The sequence below is a fragment of the Halichondria panicea genome, chromosome 3 (assembly GCF_963675165.1).
Source record: "Halichondria panicea chromosome 3, odHalPani1.1, whole genome shotgun sequence".
Lineage (NCBI taxonomy): Eukaryota > Metazoa > Porifera > Demospongiae > Suberitida > Halichondriidae > Halichondria > Halichondria panicea.
This window is the reverse complement of record NC_087379.1, coordinates 8,028,595-8,050,498: the sequence shown is the minus strand read 5'-3', so window position 1 is coordinate 8,050,498 and position 21,904 is coordinate 8,028,595. Positions and strand designations below refer to the sequence as shown.

The 21,904-nt window shown below is 41.9% G+C and overlaps 1 protein-coding gene, 1 long non-coding RNA gene and 1 pseudogene across 4 annotated transcripts; all 3 read right to left on the bottom strand.

The window, feature by feature from the left end:
• Window positions 1-2,090: 2,090 nt before the first annotated feature.
• LOC135333168 (dynein heavy chain-like) lies at window positions 2,091-3,528 on the bottom strand. Its single transcript, XM_064528078.1, has 2 exons — window positions 3,490-3,528; window positions 2,091-3,378 (listed from the first exon to the last, which is right to left on the bottom strand). Exons 1-2 carry the CDS (start codon window positions 3,526-3,528, stop codon window positions 2,170-2,172), a joined length of 1,248 nt encoding a protein of 415 aa, XP_064384148.1. The 3' UTR covers window positions 2,091-2,169.
• Window positions 3,529-3,551: 23 nt separating this feature from the next.
• LOC135334174 (uncharacterized) lies at window positions 3,552-10,001 on the bottom strand. Of its 3 annotated transcripts, none has more exons than XR_010394212.1 (4): window positions 9,329-10,001; window positions 3,803-9,111; window positions 3,642-3,744; window positions 3,552-3,583 (listed from the first exon to the last, which is right to left on the bottom strand). It is a non-coding gene; the product is annotated as an uncharacterized LOC135334174 (long non-coding RNA). The 3 variants fall into 3 exon arrangements; XR_010394213.1 differs by lacking the exon at window positions 9,329-10,001 and adding an exon at window positions 9,175-9,317; XR_010394211.1 differs by lacking the exon at window positions 9,329-10,001 and having other exon boundaries at window positions 3,803-9,321.
• Window positions 10,002-16,328: 6,327 nt separating this feature from the next.
• LOC135333167 (E3 ubiquitin-protein ligase MIB1-like) lies at window positions 16,329-21,450 on the bottom strand (annotated as a pseudogene).
• Window positions 21,451-21,904: the final 454 nt, after the last annotated feature.

Here is a 21,904-nt window from a genome sequence, read left to right as displayed (position 1 = left end):
CGAACACTTTTCGTGGACTTAATTTTCGTGTAGAATTCCAACCCACGAAATCCGCGAAAATTAAGCCCCTCGAAAATTTCGCGCTATACGGTATTTATTATTCCTACCTTTGTGTGTGCAGTGCTGATCAAGGGAGACGTATTGGTCGTGTTGGTAAGGGTGCTGGTGGTGGTGCTGGACCTCCCCCCATGGGCGGTGGATGAGGAAGGTATTGTGTGTGTGGGTGGTGGATGAGGAAGGTGTGGTGTGTGTGTGTGTGGTGGTGGATGAGGAAGGTATTGTGTGTGTGTGTGTGTGTGTGTGGGTGGTGTGGGCGGTGTGGGTGTTGTGTTAGAAAGTTGATACACATGTTAGGATTTTATAGTGTACATTGACCACACACAAACTTGTACTGTATAATGTACTGTATGTTTTAGCAGACCTACACTGTGTATATTATCTGATCATGATGCCCCCCCTCTCTCTGCAGAGCACCAGTCCTAACTGGGACAGCACCAACATGTGGTCAGCAGATGCTCCATTCTACAGTAATGACATCACCTCCGATATGAGCCCCCTATCAGCAGTGGCACCACCGACCCAACCTCACCCTCCGAGGACACCACACTCTCAGCCACCACCTATGACCTCTTTGAGAACTAAAGTATCTGGAGTCTGAGCAACGCTGATAGTTCAACACTTCTTTCCTGGGCCCAACATAAATCTGAACCCCCACTAAGCAAGACTGAGTAAACCCCTCTGACCTACTGCAACGATTTGGACTATGAATTTTGGATAACGATTTCAACTTAACCTCATTTCAATTGAGTTGTCTGCTATTAGCTCTAGTATCAGCATTTTAGCGAGTGATTATCTAGCCAGCTATCTAGTTTATTATTGTTATCGTGTAGCTACTAGTAGATCGTTCAGTTGTCATTTTGAGAGCTGTATGTGTTTAGTAGCTAGCTGATGACATTATTGTGTCTTGGCATTATATGAATTAACCATTTTAATAATTAACAATTGTGACCTGCCGGGTAATGTATACTTATACATGCATACCGTGATCCAGTAAAAAATAATTATTTTTCTAAAAACAATGTACGTGATTTTATATGGTAGTATAATTATAGGCGTTATAAAAGAGGGCGTCCTAACCGAGGCTGGTGCTAAAATAGAATGATAACGGTACATACAAGAAATGTAGAAAGAATATTAATACATGAGGTGATATAAGGTATAAACAATATACACAGCCAACAATCCGTGCATGGCATGGGGATATATAATTATAACCATCATAATAATTAAATACGTTACTGATACTGCACATAATTATATACAAATTATGTATCAAGACATTCACAAATTATAATACAAGCAAACCGATTCATAAATAACAGGCACAAAACAAATAATGCTAAAATAACAATAATTATAATTATGATCAAGTGTACAGTTCATTGTTCCTTCTCTAGGCAATGTTTAAACACTTTACTAGCAATTTCGTCTCTTCTCATATTTTGGAGTACTTTAAGGCGAGCGGATTACACACCCTAGCTTGCTATCACCAGGGAACTCACTGTTTCTAGGAGGGCTTAATTGTACTAGACACACACACTGGTCTGAAATCAGAATATTTCACAGCACATGCAGAACTATTAATGGAGCTTACTGTTGGTTCTTGAGGTACGCACACACACTGGTCTGAAATCAAAGAGACAGAATATTCTACAGCACATGTAGATTTATTAATGTAGCTTACTGTTGGTTCTTGTACGCACACACACTGGTCTGAAATCAAAGAGACAGAATATTCCACAGCACATGTAGAACTATTCATGTAGCTTACTGTTGGTTCTTGAGGTACGCACACACACTGGTCTGAAATCAGAATATTCCACAGCACATGTAGAACTATATTAATGTAGCTTACTGTTGGTTCTTGAGGTACGCACACACACTGGTCTGAAATCAAAGAGACAGAATATTCTACAGCACATGCAGAACTATTAATGTAGCTTACTGTTGGTTCTTGAGGTACGCACACACTGGTCTGAAATCAAAGAGACAGAATATTCCACAGCACATGAAGAACTATTAATGGAGCTTACTGTTGGTTCTTGAGGTACGCACACACACTGGTCTGAAATCAAAGAGACAGAATATTCTACAGCACATGCAGAACTATTAATGTAGCTTACTGTTGGTTCTTGAGGTACGCACACACTGGTCTGAAATCAAAGAGACAAAATATTCCACAGCACATGAAGAACTATTAATGGAGCTTACTGTTGGTTCTTGAGGTACGCACACACACTGGTCTGAAATAAAAGAGACAGAATATTCCACAGCACATGTAGAACTATTAATGGAGCTTACTGTTGGTTCTTGAGGTACGCACACACACTGGTCTGAAATCAAAGAGACAGAATATTCTACAGCACATGAAGAACTATTAATGTAGCTTACTGTTGGTTCTTGAGGTACGCACACACACTGGTCTGAAATCAAAGAGACTGAATATTCTACAGCACATGTAGAACTATTAATGAGGCTTACTGTTGGTTCTTGAGGTACGCACACACACTGGTCTGAAATAAAAGAGACAGAATATTCCACAGCACATGTAGAACTATTAATGTAGCTTACTGTTGGTTCTTGAGGTACGCACACACACTGGTCTGAAATCAAAGAGACTGAATATTCTACAGCACATGTAGAACTATTAATGAGGCTTACTGTTGGTTCTTGAGGTACGCACACACACTGGTCTGAAATAAAAGAGACAGAATATTCCACAGCACATGTAGAACTATTAATGTAGCTTACTGTTGGTTCTTGAGGTACGCACACACACTGGTCTGAAATCAAAGAGACTGAATATTCTACAGCACATGTAGAACTATTAATGAGGCTTACTGTTGGTTCTTGAGGTACGCACACACACTGGTCTGAAATAAAAGAGACAGAATATTCCACAGCACATGTAGAACTATTAATGTAGCTTACTGTTGGTTCTTGAGGTACGCACACACACTGGTCTGAAATCAAAGAGACAGAATATTCTACAGCACATGTAGAACTATTAATGTAGCTTACTGTTGGTTCTTGAGGTACGCACACACACTGGTCTGAAATCAAAGAGACAGAATATTCCACAGCACATGAAGAACTATTAATGGAGCTTACTGTTGGTTCTTGAGGTACGCACACACACTGGTCTGAAATAAAAGAGACAGAATATTCCACAGCACATGTAGAACTATTAATGTAGCTTACTGTTGGTTCTTGAGGTACGCACACACACTGGTCTGAAATCAAAGAGACAGAGTATTCCACAGCACATGTAGAACTATTAATGGAGCTTACTGTTGGTTCTTGAGGTATGCACACACCCTAACCCTAACCCTAGAGCCCTGGTCTGAAATTAAAGAGACAGAATATTCCACAGCGCATGCAGAACTATTAATGTAGCTTACTGTTGGTTCTTGAGGTACGCACACACACTGGTCTGAAATCAAAGAGACAGAATATTCCACAGCACATGTAGAACTATTAATGTAGCTTACTGTAGGTTCTTCAGGTACGCACACACACTGGTCTGAAATCAATAAGACAGAATATTCCACAGCACATGTAGAACTATTAATGGAGCTTACTGTTGGTTCTTGAGGTATGCACACACACTGGTCTGAAATCAAGAGGTTACAAAGTACACAATGGAGCTTACTGTTGGTTATTGAGGTACGCACACACACAGGGCTGAAATAAAAGAGACAGAGTATTCCACAGCACATGTAGAACTATTAATGTAGCTTACTGTTTGGTTCTTGAGGTACGCACACACACTGGTCTGAAATCAAGAGGTTACAAAGTACACAATGGAGCTTACTGTTGGTTCTTGAGGTACGCACACACACTGGTCTGAAATCAAGAGGTTACAAAGTACACAATGAAGCCTACTGTTGGTTCTTGAGGTACGCACACACACTGGTCTGAAATCAAGAGGTTACAAAGTACACAATGGAGCTTACTGTTGGTTCTTGAGGTATGCACACACACAGGGCTGAAATCAAGAGGTTACAAAGTACACAATGGAGCTTACTGTTGGTTCTTGAGGTACGCACACACACAGGTCTGAAATCAAGAGGTTACAAAGTACACAATGGAGCTTACTGTTGGTTCTTGAGGTACGCACACACACTGGTCTAAAATCAAGAGGTTACAAAGTACACAATGGAGCTTACTGTTGGTTCTTGAGGTACGCACACACACTGGTCTGAAATCAAGAGGTTACAAAGTACACAATGGAGCTTACTGATGGTGCTTGAGGTACGCACACACACTGGTCTGAAATCAAGAGGTTACAAAGTACACAATAGAGCTTACTATTGGTTCTTGAGGTACGCACACACACAGGTCTGAAATCAAGAGGTTACACAGTACACAATGGAGCTTACTGTTGGTTCTTGAGGTACGCACACACACTGGTCTGAAATCAAGAGGTTACAAAGTACACAATGAAGCCTACTGTTGGTTCTTGAGGTACGCACACACACTGGTCTGAAATCAAGAGGTTACAAAGTACACAATGGAGCTTACTGTTGGTTCTTGAGGTATGCACACACACAGGGCTGAAATCAAGAGGTTACAAAGTACACAATGGAGCTTACTGTTGGTTCTTGAGGTACGCACACACACTGGTCTGAAATCAAGAGGTTACAAAGTACACAATGGAGCTTACTGTTGGTTCTTGAGGTACGCACACACACAGGTCTGAAATCAAGAGGTTACAAAGTACACAATGGAGCTTACTGTTGGTTCTTGAGGTACGCACACACACTGGTCTAAAATCAAGAGGTTACAAAGTACACAATGGAGCTTACTGTTGGTTCTTGAGGTACGCACACACACTGGTCTGAAATCAAGAGGTTACAAAGTACACAATGGAGCTTACTGATGATGCTTGAGGTACGCACACACACTGGTCTGAAATCAAGAGGTTACAAAGTACACAATAGAGCTTACTATTGGTTCTTGAGGTACGCACACACACTGGTCTGAAATCAAGAGGTTACACAGTACACAATGGAGCTTACTGTTGGTTATTGAGGTACGCACGCACTCAGGTCTGAAATCAAGAGGTTACAAAGTACACAATGGAGCTTACTGTTGGTTCTTGAGGTACGCACACACACAGGTCTGCAATCAAGAGGTTACAAAGTACACAATGGAGCTTACTGTTGGTTCTTGAGGTACGCACACACACTGGTCTGAAATCAAGAGGTTACAAAGTACACAATGGAGCTTACTGTTGGTTCTTGAGGTACGCACACACACAGGGCTGAAATCAAGAGGTTACAAAGTACACAATGGAGCTTACTGTTGGTTCTTGAGGTACGCACACACACTGGTCTGAAATCAAAAGGTTACACAGTACACAATGGAGCTTACTGTTGGTTATTGAGGTACGCACGCACTCAGGTCTGCAATCAAGAGGTTACAAAGTACACAATGGAGCCTACTGTTGGTTCTTGAGGTACGCACACACATGCACACAGGGCTGAAATCAAGAGGTTACAAAGTACACAATGGAGCTTACTGTTGGTTCTTGAGGTACGCACACACACGGCTGAAATTAAGAGGTTAAAAAGTACACAATGGACTTACTGTTGGTTCTTGAGGTACGCACACACACAGGTCTGAAATCAAGAGGTTACAAAGTACACAATGGAGCTTACTGTTGGTTATTGAGGTACGCACACACACAGGGCTGAAATCAAGAGGTTACAAAGTACACAATGGAGCTTACTGTTGGTTCTTGAGGTACGCACACATACAGGTCTGAAATCAAGAGGTTACAAAGTACACAATGGAGCTTACTGTTGGTTCTTGAGGTACGCACACACACTGGTCTGAAATCAAGAGGTTACAAAGTACACAATGGAGCTCACTGTTGGTTCTTGAGGTATGCACACACACTGGTCTGAAATCAAGAGGTTACACAGTACACAATGGAGCTTACTGTTGGTTCTTGAGGTACGCACACACACACACACACACTCAGGTAGGTTAAGGACTGGGACCAACTGGGACCAGCAATTATTGCTGAATCAGCTAAAACGCAGCCACGCCCACGATTTTTAATATGTTTTGTGTGTAAAAAATTAGTTTAGCTACTTATCTTTTTTAGTTCTAATTCCGGAGGTCTAAACCTTCCTTTCAGCTCTAAATTTTTAGTGTAGTAGGTAGTTCAAAGGTTTGTGCAGACTATTCAATCGGGAGGGAGCTGTTCATTCAGCCAAAGGTGAGATTTTGCAAAAAACGTAGTTTTCTAGCTGTTAATTTTAAATGTAAAAGCTAATAACTTACTTTGCATAGAGTACCATGCTTCCTCCCGATTGAATAGTCTGCACAAACCTTTGAACTACCTACTGCACTAAAAATGTTGAGCTTAAAGGAAGGTTTAGACCTCCGGAATTAGAACTAAAAAAGATAAGTAGCTAAACTAATTTTTTACACACAAAACATATTAAAAATCGTGGGCGTGGCTGCGTTTTAGCTGATTCAGCAATAATTGCTGGTAAAGTACACAATGGAGCTTACTGTTGGTTCTTGAGGTACGCACACACACAGGTCTGAAATCAAGAGGTTACAAAGTACACAATGGAGCTTACTGTTGGTTCTTGAGGTACGCACACACACAGGTCTGAAATCAAGAGGTTACAAATTAAAGTACACAATGGAGCTTACTGTTGGTTCTTGAGGTACGCACACACACTGGTCTGCAATCAAGAGGTTACAAAGTACACAATGGAGCTTACTGTTGGTTATTGAGGTACGCACACATACTGGTCTGAAATCAAGAGGTTACAAAGTACACAATGGAGCTTACTATTGGTTCTTGAGGGGCTTGTACTAGAAGTACACACATGACCATTCACAGGTAAGCGTAAAGAAACACGATAATACAAAGTACACGATTGGAACCTGATAGTATAGTGGATGAACTGGTTTGCAATTGACGGGTCACAGCGGCCACCATCACTACGTGCACGTACTGGAGAGATAGGCTCACGAACTGAACCTTCAGAGGCATATGAGCTGAAAGCAAATCAATACAGGTTAGGCTAACTATTTGTTAACATGGCAACCTGTGGAAAAAGTATTGCACATGCACACAACCATGTACATGACACTGGTTAGCCAGCATGGGCTGCATACAAGCAAGCAACAGACAAGACACAGTACAGTGCCCTGGGGCATATTGATCTTGACACAGCTAGGCCAAGACAGGTGCCGTGCTCTTCTTCCTGTCACTGGCAGTATGCAGTGTTTTCCCAACTAAGCAGCTCTGTTGCTCATGTGATCATCTGTTCTTGTAAAAGATATACAGAGAGTGGATAAGTACAATTATAATTATATGTATGACACAGAGTGTTGCCATGGTAGCAACCACAGCCGACAGTTGGTGCTTTGACCCACTGCTGCAATGCTGCTAGATCTATATGATTATAGAGAGCATAGTTCCAGAGCTTAAAGTGGCAACACACTTAGTCAGTTAAAATTATAACAGGCACTTGATTTGTGCTGTTAATAGCCTAAGTTCGCTCTGAGCAACACTGAGAGTGCTGGTTAGGAGGGGTTCAAATCTGAGTCACTGTTACGATGATCAGTGATGATATAGGTAACTCAATCATGCAGGCAGTTACTGACTACAATATACTCATGTTGCATCATAATGGTGATACACATTGCATGACACATCATATATTGCATGATAAGTACACCACTGGGGTCAATGCAGCAACTCTTGATTAAGGCTTTCAGGCATATTGTGCCATTGTCATTGTCATTGGTTAAGTGACATTCTCCTTTGTTGGGAGTAGTCTGATCTATTAGCCAACATTCAGTAAGAGGCTTTGAATTGGGCAATAGGCACTTCATTTGTGCTCCTGCCATTGGTTAGATAAGCTCGCTCTGAGCAGGACAGTTGGCTTTGCAGCCATTGGTTAGTACAAGAGCTCGCTCTGAGCTGGACTGCCTGAGTTCAGTTGGCTTTGCAGCCATTGGTAAGAATGAGTGTAGAGCCTAGCATTGACCCCGGGATTAGGTATCCCCTCTGTGGTGACTAGTCATGTGTGTGCGTGATCATTGCAGAGGCCACCACCACCCGCCACCAATTGCATACAAGCCTCGCCGACAAGACAAACATAGAACAGAAAAAAAAAAACTAAACTATCCTAAAAAAGCACAAACAAGATTGAACACAAAGTAAGTAAAGTATGCACGAATGAAAGCTCTTACTCTAAAACAAAAAAAGGTTTTTTTGGTGGTGTTACCCGGTTTTTTTTTTTGGTTATATTAAGGTGGTTCTAATAATCTTGCATGCATTTAATTGTGATAAAGCCTGATTCTTATAACTTCTATAACGAGTATGTAGGGATATTTATATAAATGTAAGTACACAAAGAAAAATTAAACTGCACAACCACACAGTGGCTGTGCAGAACTACAACCACTAATTGGCCTAAGGGAGAATTTGGTCTGATAACGAACAAAAAAAAACAAACACAGTGATTACACAAAAAGAGTATAGTATATATGAATCATTACCCTCACTTTGAGGGTATTAGATCTATACTAATGCTCATGGATCTGATAATCTGGCTGGTGCAAGATTATGTGAAAAGAAAAAAAAAGCTATCTATCTATACCTAACAAATCAAGCTACAAGTGTAGAAACACAAACAAATTGGCCTAACCTAATTAACACAGGCGAGGCAATGCAATGGCTTTGGAGGGGGGCATGCAGATATAGATAGTATGATGGTACCTCAGCTGCAGGGTCGTGAAGAGCGGTAGGAGGTCTCGACGGTTACAGACGAAGGAGTTGAGCTGGCCAGACAATGCTATCTGCAGTCGAATAGACCACTCTACACGAGGGGCTACAAGCTACCTGCAGTCCGAAGCATCCAGCCCACCAGTGCTATTCCATGACCGTTCCAACCACCAATGGAGACAACAAACCCAAACCAAACCCCCATACAGAGGTACAACCATGCACAGAGGCATTACACAGCCAAACCACCTTAGAGGCAAACCCCCTTGCAGAGGAATCACAACCACCTTATATAGAGAGAGGCATACACAACTAAACTCCCTTACAGAGGAATGCACAACCAAACAAACCTCCTTAGAGAGGCATCAGTACAACCAAGTCCCCTTAGAGAGGCATCAGTACAACCAAGTCCCCTTAGAGAGAGGCATCAGTACAACCAAGTCCCCTTAGAGAGAGGCATACACAACTAAACTCCCTTACAGAGAAATGCACAACCAAACAAACCTCCTTAGAGAGAGGCATCAGTACAACCTAGTCCCCTTAGAGAGAGGCATCAGTACAACCAAGCCCCCTTAGAGAGAGGCATCAGTACAACCTAGTCCCCTTAGAGAGAGGCATCAGTACAACCCCCTTAGAGAGAGGTATACACAACTAAACTCCCTTACAGAGGAATGCACAACCAAACAAACCTCCTTAGAGAGGCATCAGTACAACCTAGTCCCCTTAGAGAGAGGCATCAGTACAACCCCCTTAGAGAGGCATACACAACTAAACTCCCTTACAGAGGAATGCACAACCAAACAAACCTACTTAGAGAGAGGCATCAGTACAACCTAGTCCCCTTAGAGAGAGAGGCATATATACAACCTACTTAGAGAACTAAACCCCTTACAAGGGAATGCACAACCCCCTTACAGACCAATTAGGAAAACATACCCATGCACAATTAATTTAGACACCAATTCATTGATGAGAGAGACTTGATGAGAGTGAGAGACTTGATGAGAGGGACTTGTGAGAGAGATGTCGACGGAGACGTTGACGGAGACAGGATATAGTTCCTCTGAGCAGCAAACTTGCAGCGCCCGCCATCTTGCAACAGATTACACCTCGAGGCGTAGAGCCGAACATAGAGCAATCATGTATTTCAGCTGCTCAACGCGGTTGCAATGCCTCGGAAATTAACAGCTTCTAACGCAAACAGTTAACTATAGCTATCTATACTAGATAAATGCTTCCAGTAATTAATACAATGCATGCATTATATTCTCCCCCATGCAGTTTGCAGTTTTAGAGGGCAGGCAGGTCAAGGGACAGGCATAGATCCTACAAAAAAGTTGGGATATTTTTTCTCAATTGTTTTTTTTACCTAGGCTTTTAGGACCGTATGAAAAAAAAAGAGATACATCAACAAGCTTAAGAGATACACAAGTCAGTGTAACGTACCAAACAACCAAAGCTCTACAGTAGACACAGTCCCGAGCAGAACAAGCTTAAGCCAACAACATCAACCGACACAAGTACAGCCCACTATCAGAACAACGAGGCCGACAATCAACACAGACAACATCCACCGACACAAGTACAGTCACCAGAACAGCAAGCCACAGAGACACATCATCAACACAAGAGTACAATTCCTAGAACATCAAGCTCCACAGAGACAACGACCACCGACACAAGTACAGCTCCCAATGCAGAACATCAAACTTCACAGAGACACAACACAACGTCCACAGCTAGCTGTAGTCCAGAAGGAGCTTAAAGCAAGGCAATATAATTATTAGCAAATCGTTTATTTTATTAATGGCAGACCACATTACTACAAATTATAAATTTAAATTATGAGTAGTGACCCCATAGATAGATATAGTCAGTGTGCATGATATGATATGTAGAGTTATAATTATGAGAGTAGAGAGCCAGTGTGCTTCCATGATACAGTTATATATTATGAGAGTAGAGAGCCAGTGTGCTTCCATGATATACAGTTATAATTATGAGAGTAGAGAGCCAGTGTGCTTCCATGATATACAGTTTTAATTATGAGGGTAGAGAGCCAGTGTGCTTCCATGATATACAGTTATAATTATGAGAGTAGAGAGTCAGTGTGCTTGCATGCATGATAATATGAGTATTGTGTTGCCATACTTGATATCCATGATTTTTAGAGTCCTTTGTTTCGATCATCAGGGGAGGTGACGGGTGTTAAAAGTTTTTCCAGCATCAAATTTAACCAGTAGTGTTGAGAAATATTGGTGGCCACGAATTCGAGTTGAGGGGCTGCCATTGGAAATGTATCTTGCCCACGACAACGATGGAGAGTACACCAGGTATAGTATAGTCATAGATTGAAGAGTTCTTCAGTATACGGTATATAACCAGGAGTCTTCTGCTTCATCATCACAGTAGACACGTCCCACGCAGTGCTGCGTATATATAATAATTATAGTGTTCAGATAGAAGTGCTTATAATTTATTAGAGTTGTTTGAGAGTTCAATGCACTAGCTGCACTGCATATTGATCCAAGGTCCTCGAGATGTTCCATTAGTCCCAGCTGGTCGTCACCGAAAGATGTGCAGTTGTAAATAGATAGGATGCACAAAAACAATCGAGAATTGACATACATACATGGATGGAAGATGGAGTATGACATGACATGGCATCTTAGCACAAGAATTATAGGAAGAGAATTGTTCGTAATTTATAGAGAAAAAGAAGTAATATTATGTTCGGAAGAGAATTGTTCGGAGTTGAGAGAGAGAGAAATAAGAAATAATTATGTTATATGGGAAGACAATAATGTTCGGTTATGAGAGAAAGAGGTAATATTATGTTCGGAAGACAATTGTTCGGTTATGAGAGAAAGAATTGATACAAGATGTAATTATGTTATATGGGAAGACAATTGTTCGGTTATGAGAGAATTAGAAGTAATATTATGTTCAGAAGAGAATTGTTCGGAGTTGAGAGAGAGAGAAATAAGAAATAATTATGTTATATGGGAAGACAATTGTTCGGTTATAAGAGAAAGAGGTAATATTATGTTCGGAAGACAATTGTTCGGTTATGAGAGAAAAAATTGATACAACATGTAATTATGTTTTTATAGGAAGACAATTGTTCGGTTATGAGAGTAATTATGATATGCACAGACTTGTAGAGGCTACAAAGCTTGGTTACAAAAGGTTTTGTAGAGAGAGATATGAATATCAGCAAATGATAGACTGCAGATGACTCCATGCATGACAGTAATTGATGCACACAATGTTGTAGAATGTGCACAAGCATTAATAATTCAAACTAAAAAGGGTAGCACATGGTCTGCCAATTTTTTTTTTTTTTTTTTACGACATACGTAATCAGCGAGAGAAAGCCAAATGAAATACTCCATAATTATAGTCAAGAAGAAGCCGTTATACATAACATACAGCAGTAACTAGAGTCACCAAAGAAGTAAGCCAATCCATAATCCAAGCACCATCCCACTAACACTATATTATACACAAGAAGAACCTTTACACCGCATAACAACGTAACTACAAATTATAGGCAAGAATTCCCAAGATACAGAACAATCCATATGCCGGCCAAACAACATCGAAAATCTAGTTTGTATATTTAAAAGAAAAGGTCCCTCCTATATAAGTATGAATTATTCAAACACCATAATATGGCCCCCGCCTGCCCTCAAGCAACTCACTATACAATTATTTTCCCCTAGCTCCCCCTGTCCTCAAGTTCATGCGCAGCATCAAAAGTTTTTCTGCAAGTATGAAAGGGAAAGAGATGAAATTTACACAAGTATTATAAGATGCACAAAATATGAAGTGCATGCATGGCCTTTTAGAAATTTGTTGTAGTACTCTTCACATGAAATCGCTTACCTTTTTTTATAGTCGTAATGTAAATTCATTGTTGCGGGTGATCTCTTTCGTTTACGTGATGAACTAGCAGACGGTCCAACGTTGGACCCTGAGCCACTCGGGGTGGTGACGACAGGGTCGCGAGGGGTGGTGACGACAGGGTCGCGAGGGGTGGTGACGACAGGGCTGCGAGGGGTGGTGACGACAGGGTCGCGAGGGGTGGTGACGACAGGGCCACTTGGGGTGGTGACGACAGGGCCGCGAGGGGTGGTGACGACAGGGCCACTTGGGGTGGTGACGACAGGGCCGCGAGGGGTGGTGACGACAGGGCCGCGAGGGGTGGTGACGACAGGGCCACTTGGGGTGGTGACGACAGGGCCGCGAGGGGTGGTGACGACAGGGCCGCGAGGGGTGGTGACGACAGGGCCGCGAGGGGTGGTGACGACAGGGCCGCGAGGGGTGGTGACGACAGGGCCGCGAGGGGTGGTGACGACAGGGCCGCGAGGGGTGGTGACGACAGGGCCACTTGGGGTGGTGACGACAGGGCCGCGAGGGGTGGTGACGACAGGGCCACGAGGGGCGGTGACGACAAGGCCACGAGGGGTGGTGACGACAGTTGATCTAGGATTTTCGGCCCCCTCCATAGCACTAGCCGTCGTCAGCCTCAAAGCCTCCTCAACGTTGGGTGGCAGAGGTTGAGGGAGTAGTCCCGCGAGTAGATGAACTACTTTTGTTAACGCTCTCTGCAAGAAAAGGACACGGTGAAAAAATAATCAATGATTGTAATACACAATAAAATTAATTTATTTGTAAGGAATTTCTCCTTATTGTAAGGAACTTTCAGTACATACACATGCATGCATGCATGTATTCAACTTACATTTTGTGCCAATAATGATTCTATCATTCTGGTGTCCAATCCTTGTCCTCTCTCTCCCCTCTCTCCTCTCTCTCCACGTTGTCCATCTACACCATCCACACCGTCTACCCCTGGCCTACCATCCACACCGTCCACACCATTCACCCCGTCTACCCCTGGCCTACCATCCACACCTGCCCTACCATCCACACCATTCGCCCCGTCTACCCCTGCCCTACCATCCACACCATTCACCCCGTCTACCCCTGCCCTACCATCCACACCATCCACACCATCAATCCCATCCAAACCATCAACACCAGGTGGCCCTGGTGGCCCCCGTGCAACAATGGGGGGAAACCTCACTGCCCTTTGCCACTGGGCATAGGCCAAATCTCTCAGTTGGTGGTCAAGAAATAGCACTGTTGGACTGGAAACGCCGGTGTCTGTAAAATAAGAAATGGAGCAATATAAAATTATTGTTATAAAGTACTTAATGAGCTAATTAATGAATTATGCTGTCCAAGCTACATATTATATTTAATTATAGGCGATAAAATTTCGCAAAGTAAAATCGGAAAATTTACCTGGGAAAACCCATTAATATCATTAAAATCAATCTGAAAGCATGGGAACTAAATACTACGACAATGTAAAGTTGCATAATTTTACTTACGATGATCAAACTGCAGATGTTCAATGTAGCGTGTAGCCTCGCGCATAGAGTGGTCCCCGACACCAAGATGAGCTTCACCCTTCCACCAGAACTCAGTCTGTGGGGTGGAAATGAATTGCAAGCTTTAAAAAAATAATTGTGTAGCCATGATAATTTCAGGAGCATATTAAATCGACTTAGGCTGCAGCTATAGAGTAATACTGCATTTAGACTTACGGTGACCGGACCACTCGGCTGCAGATAGCATTGTGGGCACAATAACTTGTCTGTGGCCCAACTCCTCTTCCCAAACCGGAGAACGCTCACTATGTGCTTCTTCGTTATCGGCTGCACAAAAACCATAATTTTTTGATTGTGCTGGCATAGCTAGAGCATAGCTAGAACATGCATGCATCCTTACTGCATAGAGATCTAGCTAGAACAGAACATCTATAGATCTATCATGCAAAACTCACTGGATTGTTGGTAGACCTGTAGTGCAGCTGGGTCTTCGGCAGTCTTGGTGGTGGTGCTGCCGGCGGCGTAACCAGAGGTGCAGAGGCCATTGAGCTTGATAGTTGTTGATAACTGATGATAGTTGATGATAGCTGATAGTTTGATGAACTCCCTTGTCAAATTTCTTCACTCTGAACCTCCAAGCCGTTAGACTGAAGAATCCAAGTGCTGCAGCGCCGCATAGACCCCTTTCTCCCACACAATGACCTGATGTTAATTTTACATCCTGCAATAGATTACAATCCTTGCAATCTGGAAAGCTGCTGGTGTACTCAGACTACTGCTCTGTAACTCTTAATCAGGTGCCTTTTGACTTCTAATTATCCTCACTTGTGCTCCATCCATCACATAATAGTATGCCTTACTGTACTGTGTAAGCATGCACTGCCATGCTAAGTTATTCTGTGTTTTTGTTTGTGTTCTCATTCAAATTCAAATTCAAATTCCAATCTATTCTTTGCTGTATCAAGATATACAATATACATACTAACTTATGAGTTGGTTTGATTCCCTGCAGATGTGCAAGTATAGACTGACTACTTGGACAGTGCAGCTCAGTTTTGAGGTCTCCTCTGTTGAATATATCTCAATGTGGCCATGCCAGACAACAAGCATTATAGCCTCGATTCAAGGCCGCTGTAAAGCGGACTTGAGTCGAGGCTACAAGCATTACTGCATTGAGGATGATAGCTACCAGAAAGTTCCAGTCATGGAAGTCTAGCAATATGGTATGTATGATAAATGTCAGTGGACCCTGTACTTCTTTAGATCTGTACAGTCATGCAGACAGTCATGATAATTATGGTGTATGGTGCTTTGCAAATGTAAGGAATTTCCTACAAGCTCTATATAGCTAGATCTAGAGGTCACACCTGGCTACTGCACTGCACTGGTGTTCATGTAAATAGTACAAGACTTGTTAGGTCTAGACCAGCACGTTTTAAGGAATTTAATTAATTACTATAATACTTAAAATGTCTTTGAGTCCTTGTCTTAATAATGTAAATGCATGAGGGCAAGAGTGCACTCCTGACGAGGGACACAATTCACTGTGTCTATTATTCATAATCTTCTCACTAACAACCATATGGATGGTGGCTGATTTACACGCCAGGAAGTATGTCTTTGGCACAGCCCTATAATACAAGTATCTCTGTCAACATAAGCACCTCTACAGCTCCAAATTACAAATTTATAGAGGTGAAGCACACTCATTCATGGTTCTTATGTCTTCTTCTGCCTCAGGCTTTATGGTATAGCTGATTCTATGGATAATTGGTGGCAGTGCAATATTAGTGTAGAGGTGTGCATAATGGACACTTATAATTATAGCCATCTCTACTTCCCTAATTAATGATTGTCTCCCTGGCATGCATTCTTTACGTACAGGGAACTCTAACTGCTGTCTATCATGTGATCATGATATGGTCATGCATTGTGAGCGTGCTGCATGGTCACATGATGGATTGGTTCGGGAAGTGCCCCTCTGTCTGACTGTCTGTGGATGTGAGCATGTGTCTACTGGATATGGATTAATTATGGATAGCTAGATAATGCAATATAGAATGTTTAACTTAATTTTGTTCGTGTAATTACGTTATCAAACGTTATCAAAAGAGTATACAATTAAACATGGTAACTAATAATTGACATAAATAACGAAACAACAATTAACACTACACACAAAAGTTGTCTAATGTTCACTGCACGTGTACAAACCAATTAAAACGGAGCCCATAAAATCAAAACAGTCTGCATAAGATATACAAAGTCAGAAAAGAAAGAAACGAAACAAATGCTAAATTGTCACTGGAACAACTGAATTCTGTGAGTCACAAACTTCCTGCACACTGGGCAATGGTCGACCTTCTGTGCACAGTCCCAGCATGTCTGGTGTCCACAGAGGAAGGCCGTGTTCTTAGGCTCTGTCAGACAAATAGGACAATTAGATTCAGAGTCAGGGCTGGCCAGCGGATGGACACTGGTGGCCGAGACGGGGGCTGTGTGTGTGTGTGTGTGTGTGTGTGTGTGGGTGGGTGGATGTATGTGTATGTGTATATGTGTGTATGTGTGTGGGAGGTATTATTTGACACAAAATCACAATATTGCTAAGTACATGTACTATACAGTTATAGAGGTTATCTAATTAAGCAACACAGCTTGTGCAAACTTGTAATGCAGTTTACGTACGTAGTCCCTCTTTTGCAGTAATAAGCACTCGACACTCGAAGCATGTCTTCATCCTCCGGGCACATTCTATACAGTGAGAGAGGGAGAAGACAGTAAATGAAAGCTAGTACATATGAAAGAAAGGTGAGACTGTGGAGGATAGTGGAGGCTTATATAATACACAGAGAGGCTGTTTCTGAGTGATACATGTACCATTAAGTACCAGTACCTGGACAGAAGGTGTGATCACATGGCTTGACAGTGGCTGTGGCCTCCTCTTCATTACACATCACACAAACCTTGGACAGCTTGGAGATAGTCTTGACTGCAGCCTGTGTAAGGAAGAATCATAAAATTCAACATATGCACTTGAGAAGGTCAAAAAAACTGTATCTGGGAAGTTACTGGGATAAAGTAGAAACTTTTATATTGTAGCTATGTACTTAATTAGTACTCACTTTGCAAATGGGGCATCTCTTGGCTCTCTGTGCACATTCTGCACACATGACAGCGTGACCACATGGATCAAACTTGACGTCCACTGGAGCCTCACACAGGAAGCACGGCTCAATGGCCACACCCACACTACCTGGAGGGGGGTGGTATGGATATACAATTCAATTGCTCAGAGTTGGTTCTGTGCAATATGCACAACCATATAAAGTACAGTCATGTAAAGACCACTTAAAATATGAGATTTATCAAAACTTGTATCTAAACACATAACTGGAAAGGTCACCCTAACAAAGAGACAAATTAAGGTACAGCACAGAGACTGTTCTTACCACCTCCAGTGGCTCCAGCAGTGTCCATAACTCCAACTGGTAGAGAGGCTGTGGGTGGGTGGTGGGTGGCACTGCCAGTACGCAGGGGAGTAGGGTACACCTGATGGATGCAAGGGCAAGACTAATTCAGAGTGGATACAGTTAACAACATGTACTGTTTATAAAGCTAGTATATCAAAGAAGCAACAGTATCTGGCTCACCAAAGGTCCTCTCTGTGTGCCCTGAACCACCACTGGGGGAGCAGGTGATTTCAGACTACCATGGAACTTCACACCTCCACTGCAAGGAGGCAGTTCAGTACACATAACTAAAAATCAAAATCTATACAGTAGCAACAACATTATACAGGTATGCTAGTACATACCCTAGTACACAACTAGCTGCAGCTGTGCTATCTACTTCCTTGGACTGCTGTTAAATTTAGCAATTATATCGAGCTTTTGCTACCAACAACAGTGCATTTTAGGTCTTAAAATGGATTGAATAAATTCAGTGAAATTACAATGAAGTGGCTATATATAATTGTGTCCCCAGCTCACCCGTCCTTGTCGAAGCCCATGACGATGGTTGCTACGTCAGGTGAGCAAACCTCCAATGGATTCCGGCCTTTCTTGTTAGTCTTGAACATCTCTGAACCTTCTTGTACTAGGAAGCACGGAATAACCGCCTTCAGCTGCTGACCAGGCAACCTGTCTTTCACCTGGTAGAGGGGGAGGGGCATACGTGTATGTTCACAGTGCAATCTAAGCACAGTGTACACATGATGGTAAATACATGTAATAATGCGACACAGCGTTCAATTTGAATATGTTTGAACGGCTATAACTTTAGTTCCGATGGTCCAATCACATTAATTTTACGATTTTTTTAAAGCTTAGAGAGAGGCGTTTCAGATGATGTGTTAAAATCAAAGGTCTAATTTGGGCTTGATTTTGACAAAATACCATGGGCTACGGTATCTTCCCCACGGTATCTTCCCGAAAACAGAAAATTATGGCCAGTTCCCAATTTGGGATTTGAGCATACCATCTGAAAGAGCTATTTCTAAGCTTTCAGAAAATCATAAAATCGTTGAATTTGGATCATCAGAACTCTAGTTACAGAGCTAACTCTAGGACTCTAAGGCCCTGCGTTAACTAGAGCATCTTTGAACAGCCACAACTTTTAGCATTCCTACTAGCCTACCTTCTTGAGTTGAGGAGTCTCTTGTGTGAGGTTGTCCACTGTCTCCTTGACCACGGCCATGTGAAGAGCTGTGTCTCCATCACTGTCTAGAATATTCATGTCTACCCCGAACCCCACCAGTCTCTCGATGATACGAGCGTGACCTTGGTGGACAGCAAGATGAAGTGCTGTCTGACCTTGGTTGGTCTTAGCATTGAGGTCACACTGCACCTGTTGGGGGAGAGGTCAGATTATAATGGCCACACCTGAAGAAAGTTAAACTGCAATAAAAGCCAGGCACAAGGTCCCAAATTAATAATTATATAATGTAGATTTTAACAACTCCTCAACAAAGGCCACTGTATAATAACTTAAAATTGTCACATAATTATCTGTGCAATATAAAGCTTTCCACTAAGTTTTGACTCTTGGGTTGTACTTTCCATTTCCTAACAATTGTGACAATACTATAGTACTACATGTACATGTAAGACCATATCTACAGCCAGCCACTCACCACTTTAGCGAAGGCAGTGATAACGTCCAGGTGATCATTGAGTGCTGCCAGGTGGAGGGGAGTGTACCCGTCGTCCTTGAGCACGTTGATGTGCTCCACAAACCGACGGTTGAAGTGCTCCACAGCTCTGCAGGGGGGATAAGAGTATGGATTATACATGCAGTGTATACTAGGGCCTTGATATGATCATTTTACTGTTTTCGGAGCTAACTTTGAGAGACCATAATTTGAGTTAGAAACGTCTAATCTTAAAACCAGGAATGCACTCCTGTTAAAACAAAAACATACAGTCATATCTATAGACATAATTATATTAAAGCCAGCTACAAAACACAACTTTTATTTTCGTACTCCATGTTATATATACACAATTGACAGGACCTGCCATGTCACATGATCAAGTACTCACGGTAGGAACCCAATACGAGCAGCCTGCAATGAAACACACACTATTTAGAAATGCAGACCAGCACAATATAACACCATCCACAGACACACATGTAGTGTATACAGCAGAGGCTAGAATGATGCACATACCCCCACTTCCACATTGGGGGCGAACTCCATGATGACCTTGAGCACGTCCACATTGCCAGCTGCACAGGCACAGTGGATGGCTGCCTTGCCAGCTGCCTTGGTGTTCACCTGGGCAACACAAATCACATCATAAGGTATTAGTTTTTGAATAACTTAAACATTGTGACATCCACCCACATACTACCAAACAGCTACTGGATGCTCCCCACACAAGTTACGACTTCTGAAAGACAGCTCTAAAAACAGACCTGATTTTTCGACGGCCATAATTTTAATACCGTTGATCCAATCTCAAAAATTTTATGATTTTCTGAAAGCTTAGAAAGAGAGCTTTCAAATGATGTGTTTCAATCCAAAATTTCATCGGGGCCATTTTTCGGCCTTGGACCATGGGCTATTTATTATACATGGTGTGGTAAATAGTTTTATTGCTCAAATACGAACTTTGGTGATGTCATTTGAAAGGTCTCTTTCTATGCTTTCAGAAAATCAGAAAATAGTTAAAATTGGATCCACAGACTTCAAGTTATGGCAGCTGAAAGAATCCCCAAACCATTGATTAAACCAAAGATCGTACTATTCTGAGATTAAAGATTAAACTGAAGGGGGAGAGGGAACATCTTTCAACAGCCATAATTTTAATACCGTTGATCCAATCTCAAACATTTTATGATTTTCTAAAAGCTTAGAAAGAGACCATTCAAATGGTGTTTCAATCCGAAATTTCGTTGGGGCCATAATTTCTCATTTTTCGGCCTTGGACCATGGGCTATATTTATATTATCCACGGTATGGCCAAATTGACAAATAGTTTTATTGCTGCAATATGAACTTTGATGACACCATTTGAAAGGTCTCTTTCTAAGCTTTCAGAAAATCAAAAAAATTATTGCAATTGGATCCACAGAATTCAAGTTATGGCAGCTGAAAGAGTCTCCCAAGCAATAATTAAACGGGGTTGGTGGTGGTGTAGTTGAAGATCTTTCAGCAGCTATAACTTTTATTCTGATGATCCAATTTCAAAAATTTCATGATTTTCTGAAAGCTTACAAAGATACCTTTTAAATGGTGTGTTTCAATCCAACATTATTTTTGTTGGGACCCTAATTTGTCATTTTTCCGCCTTGGACCATGGGCTATTTATTATCCACGGTATAACCAAATTGACAAATAGTTTTATTGCTGGAATATAAAATTTGATTACACCATTTGAAAGGTCTCTTTCTAAGCTTTCGGAAAATCAAAAAATCATTGAAATTGGATCTACGGAATTCAAGTTATGGCAGCTGAAAGAGTCCTCAAATTTGAAAGAAGGGAGAGAGAGTGCATAACACCGTGTCCTCACCTCTGTGGGATGTTTGCGTAGGAACTCTCTGAGAGTGTTGGCATCTCCGGCTGCAGCATGCAGCTGCCACGATGACGGCCGGGTTCTCGAGGAGGGACAGGATCTTGAGATGCAGTCCAATGTCGTCACTGTCAGCCCTCCTGCAGACTCTGCCAGGGGAGGTTGCAAAGAAAGAGACAGACAATAATAATACTAGGAGAATGTTGAACATTGTGGGGCGAGCGTAAGAAAACATGCTTGTTTTACGAATTAAAAGAAATATGTTGTATTTAAATTCAAGGTTATTAATTTAGTATATGTAGTAGAAGCATTTTACATTCGCACTGGTAGTTATCAAGGTCGCGTAACTGAGTTCATGACAGTACCATTATAAGAACATGAGAAGGGCTGTGCAGAGATTAGGTTGTCAGCAGTGACTTCGGCTTCATCTATTTCAGCAATTGCTGCTACATTTTGGCCAAATACGTCCAATGTAAGATAGTTTCCACCTGGTGTGCTTATGATAACTTTAGCTCTCGCGATTCATCTTTTTTGTTTGATTTCAGTTGAATCCACATGGAAGTCGGTAAGGATCATGAGTCCCAAAATCAAATCATTGTGCCGGTCCATGACGTAGGACGTTGAAGACTAGTCATTTCCTGTATGTATGCTACTAACCTGACGTA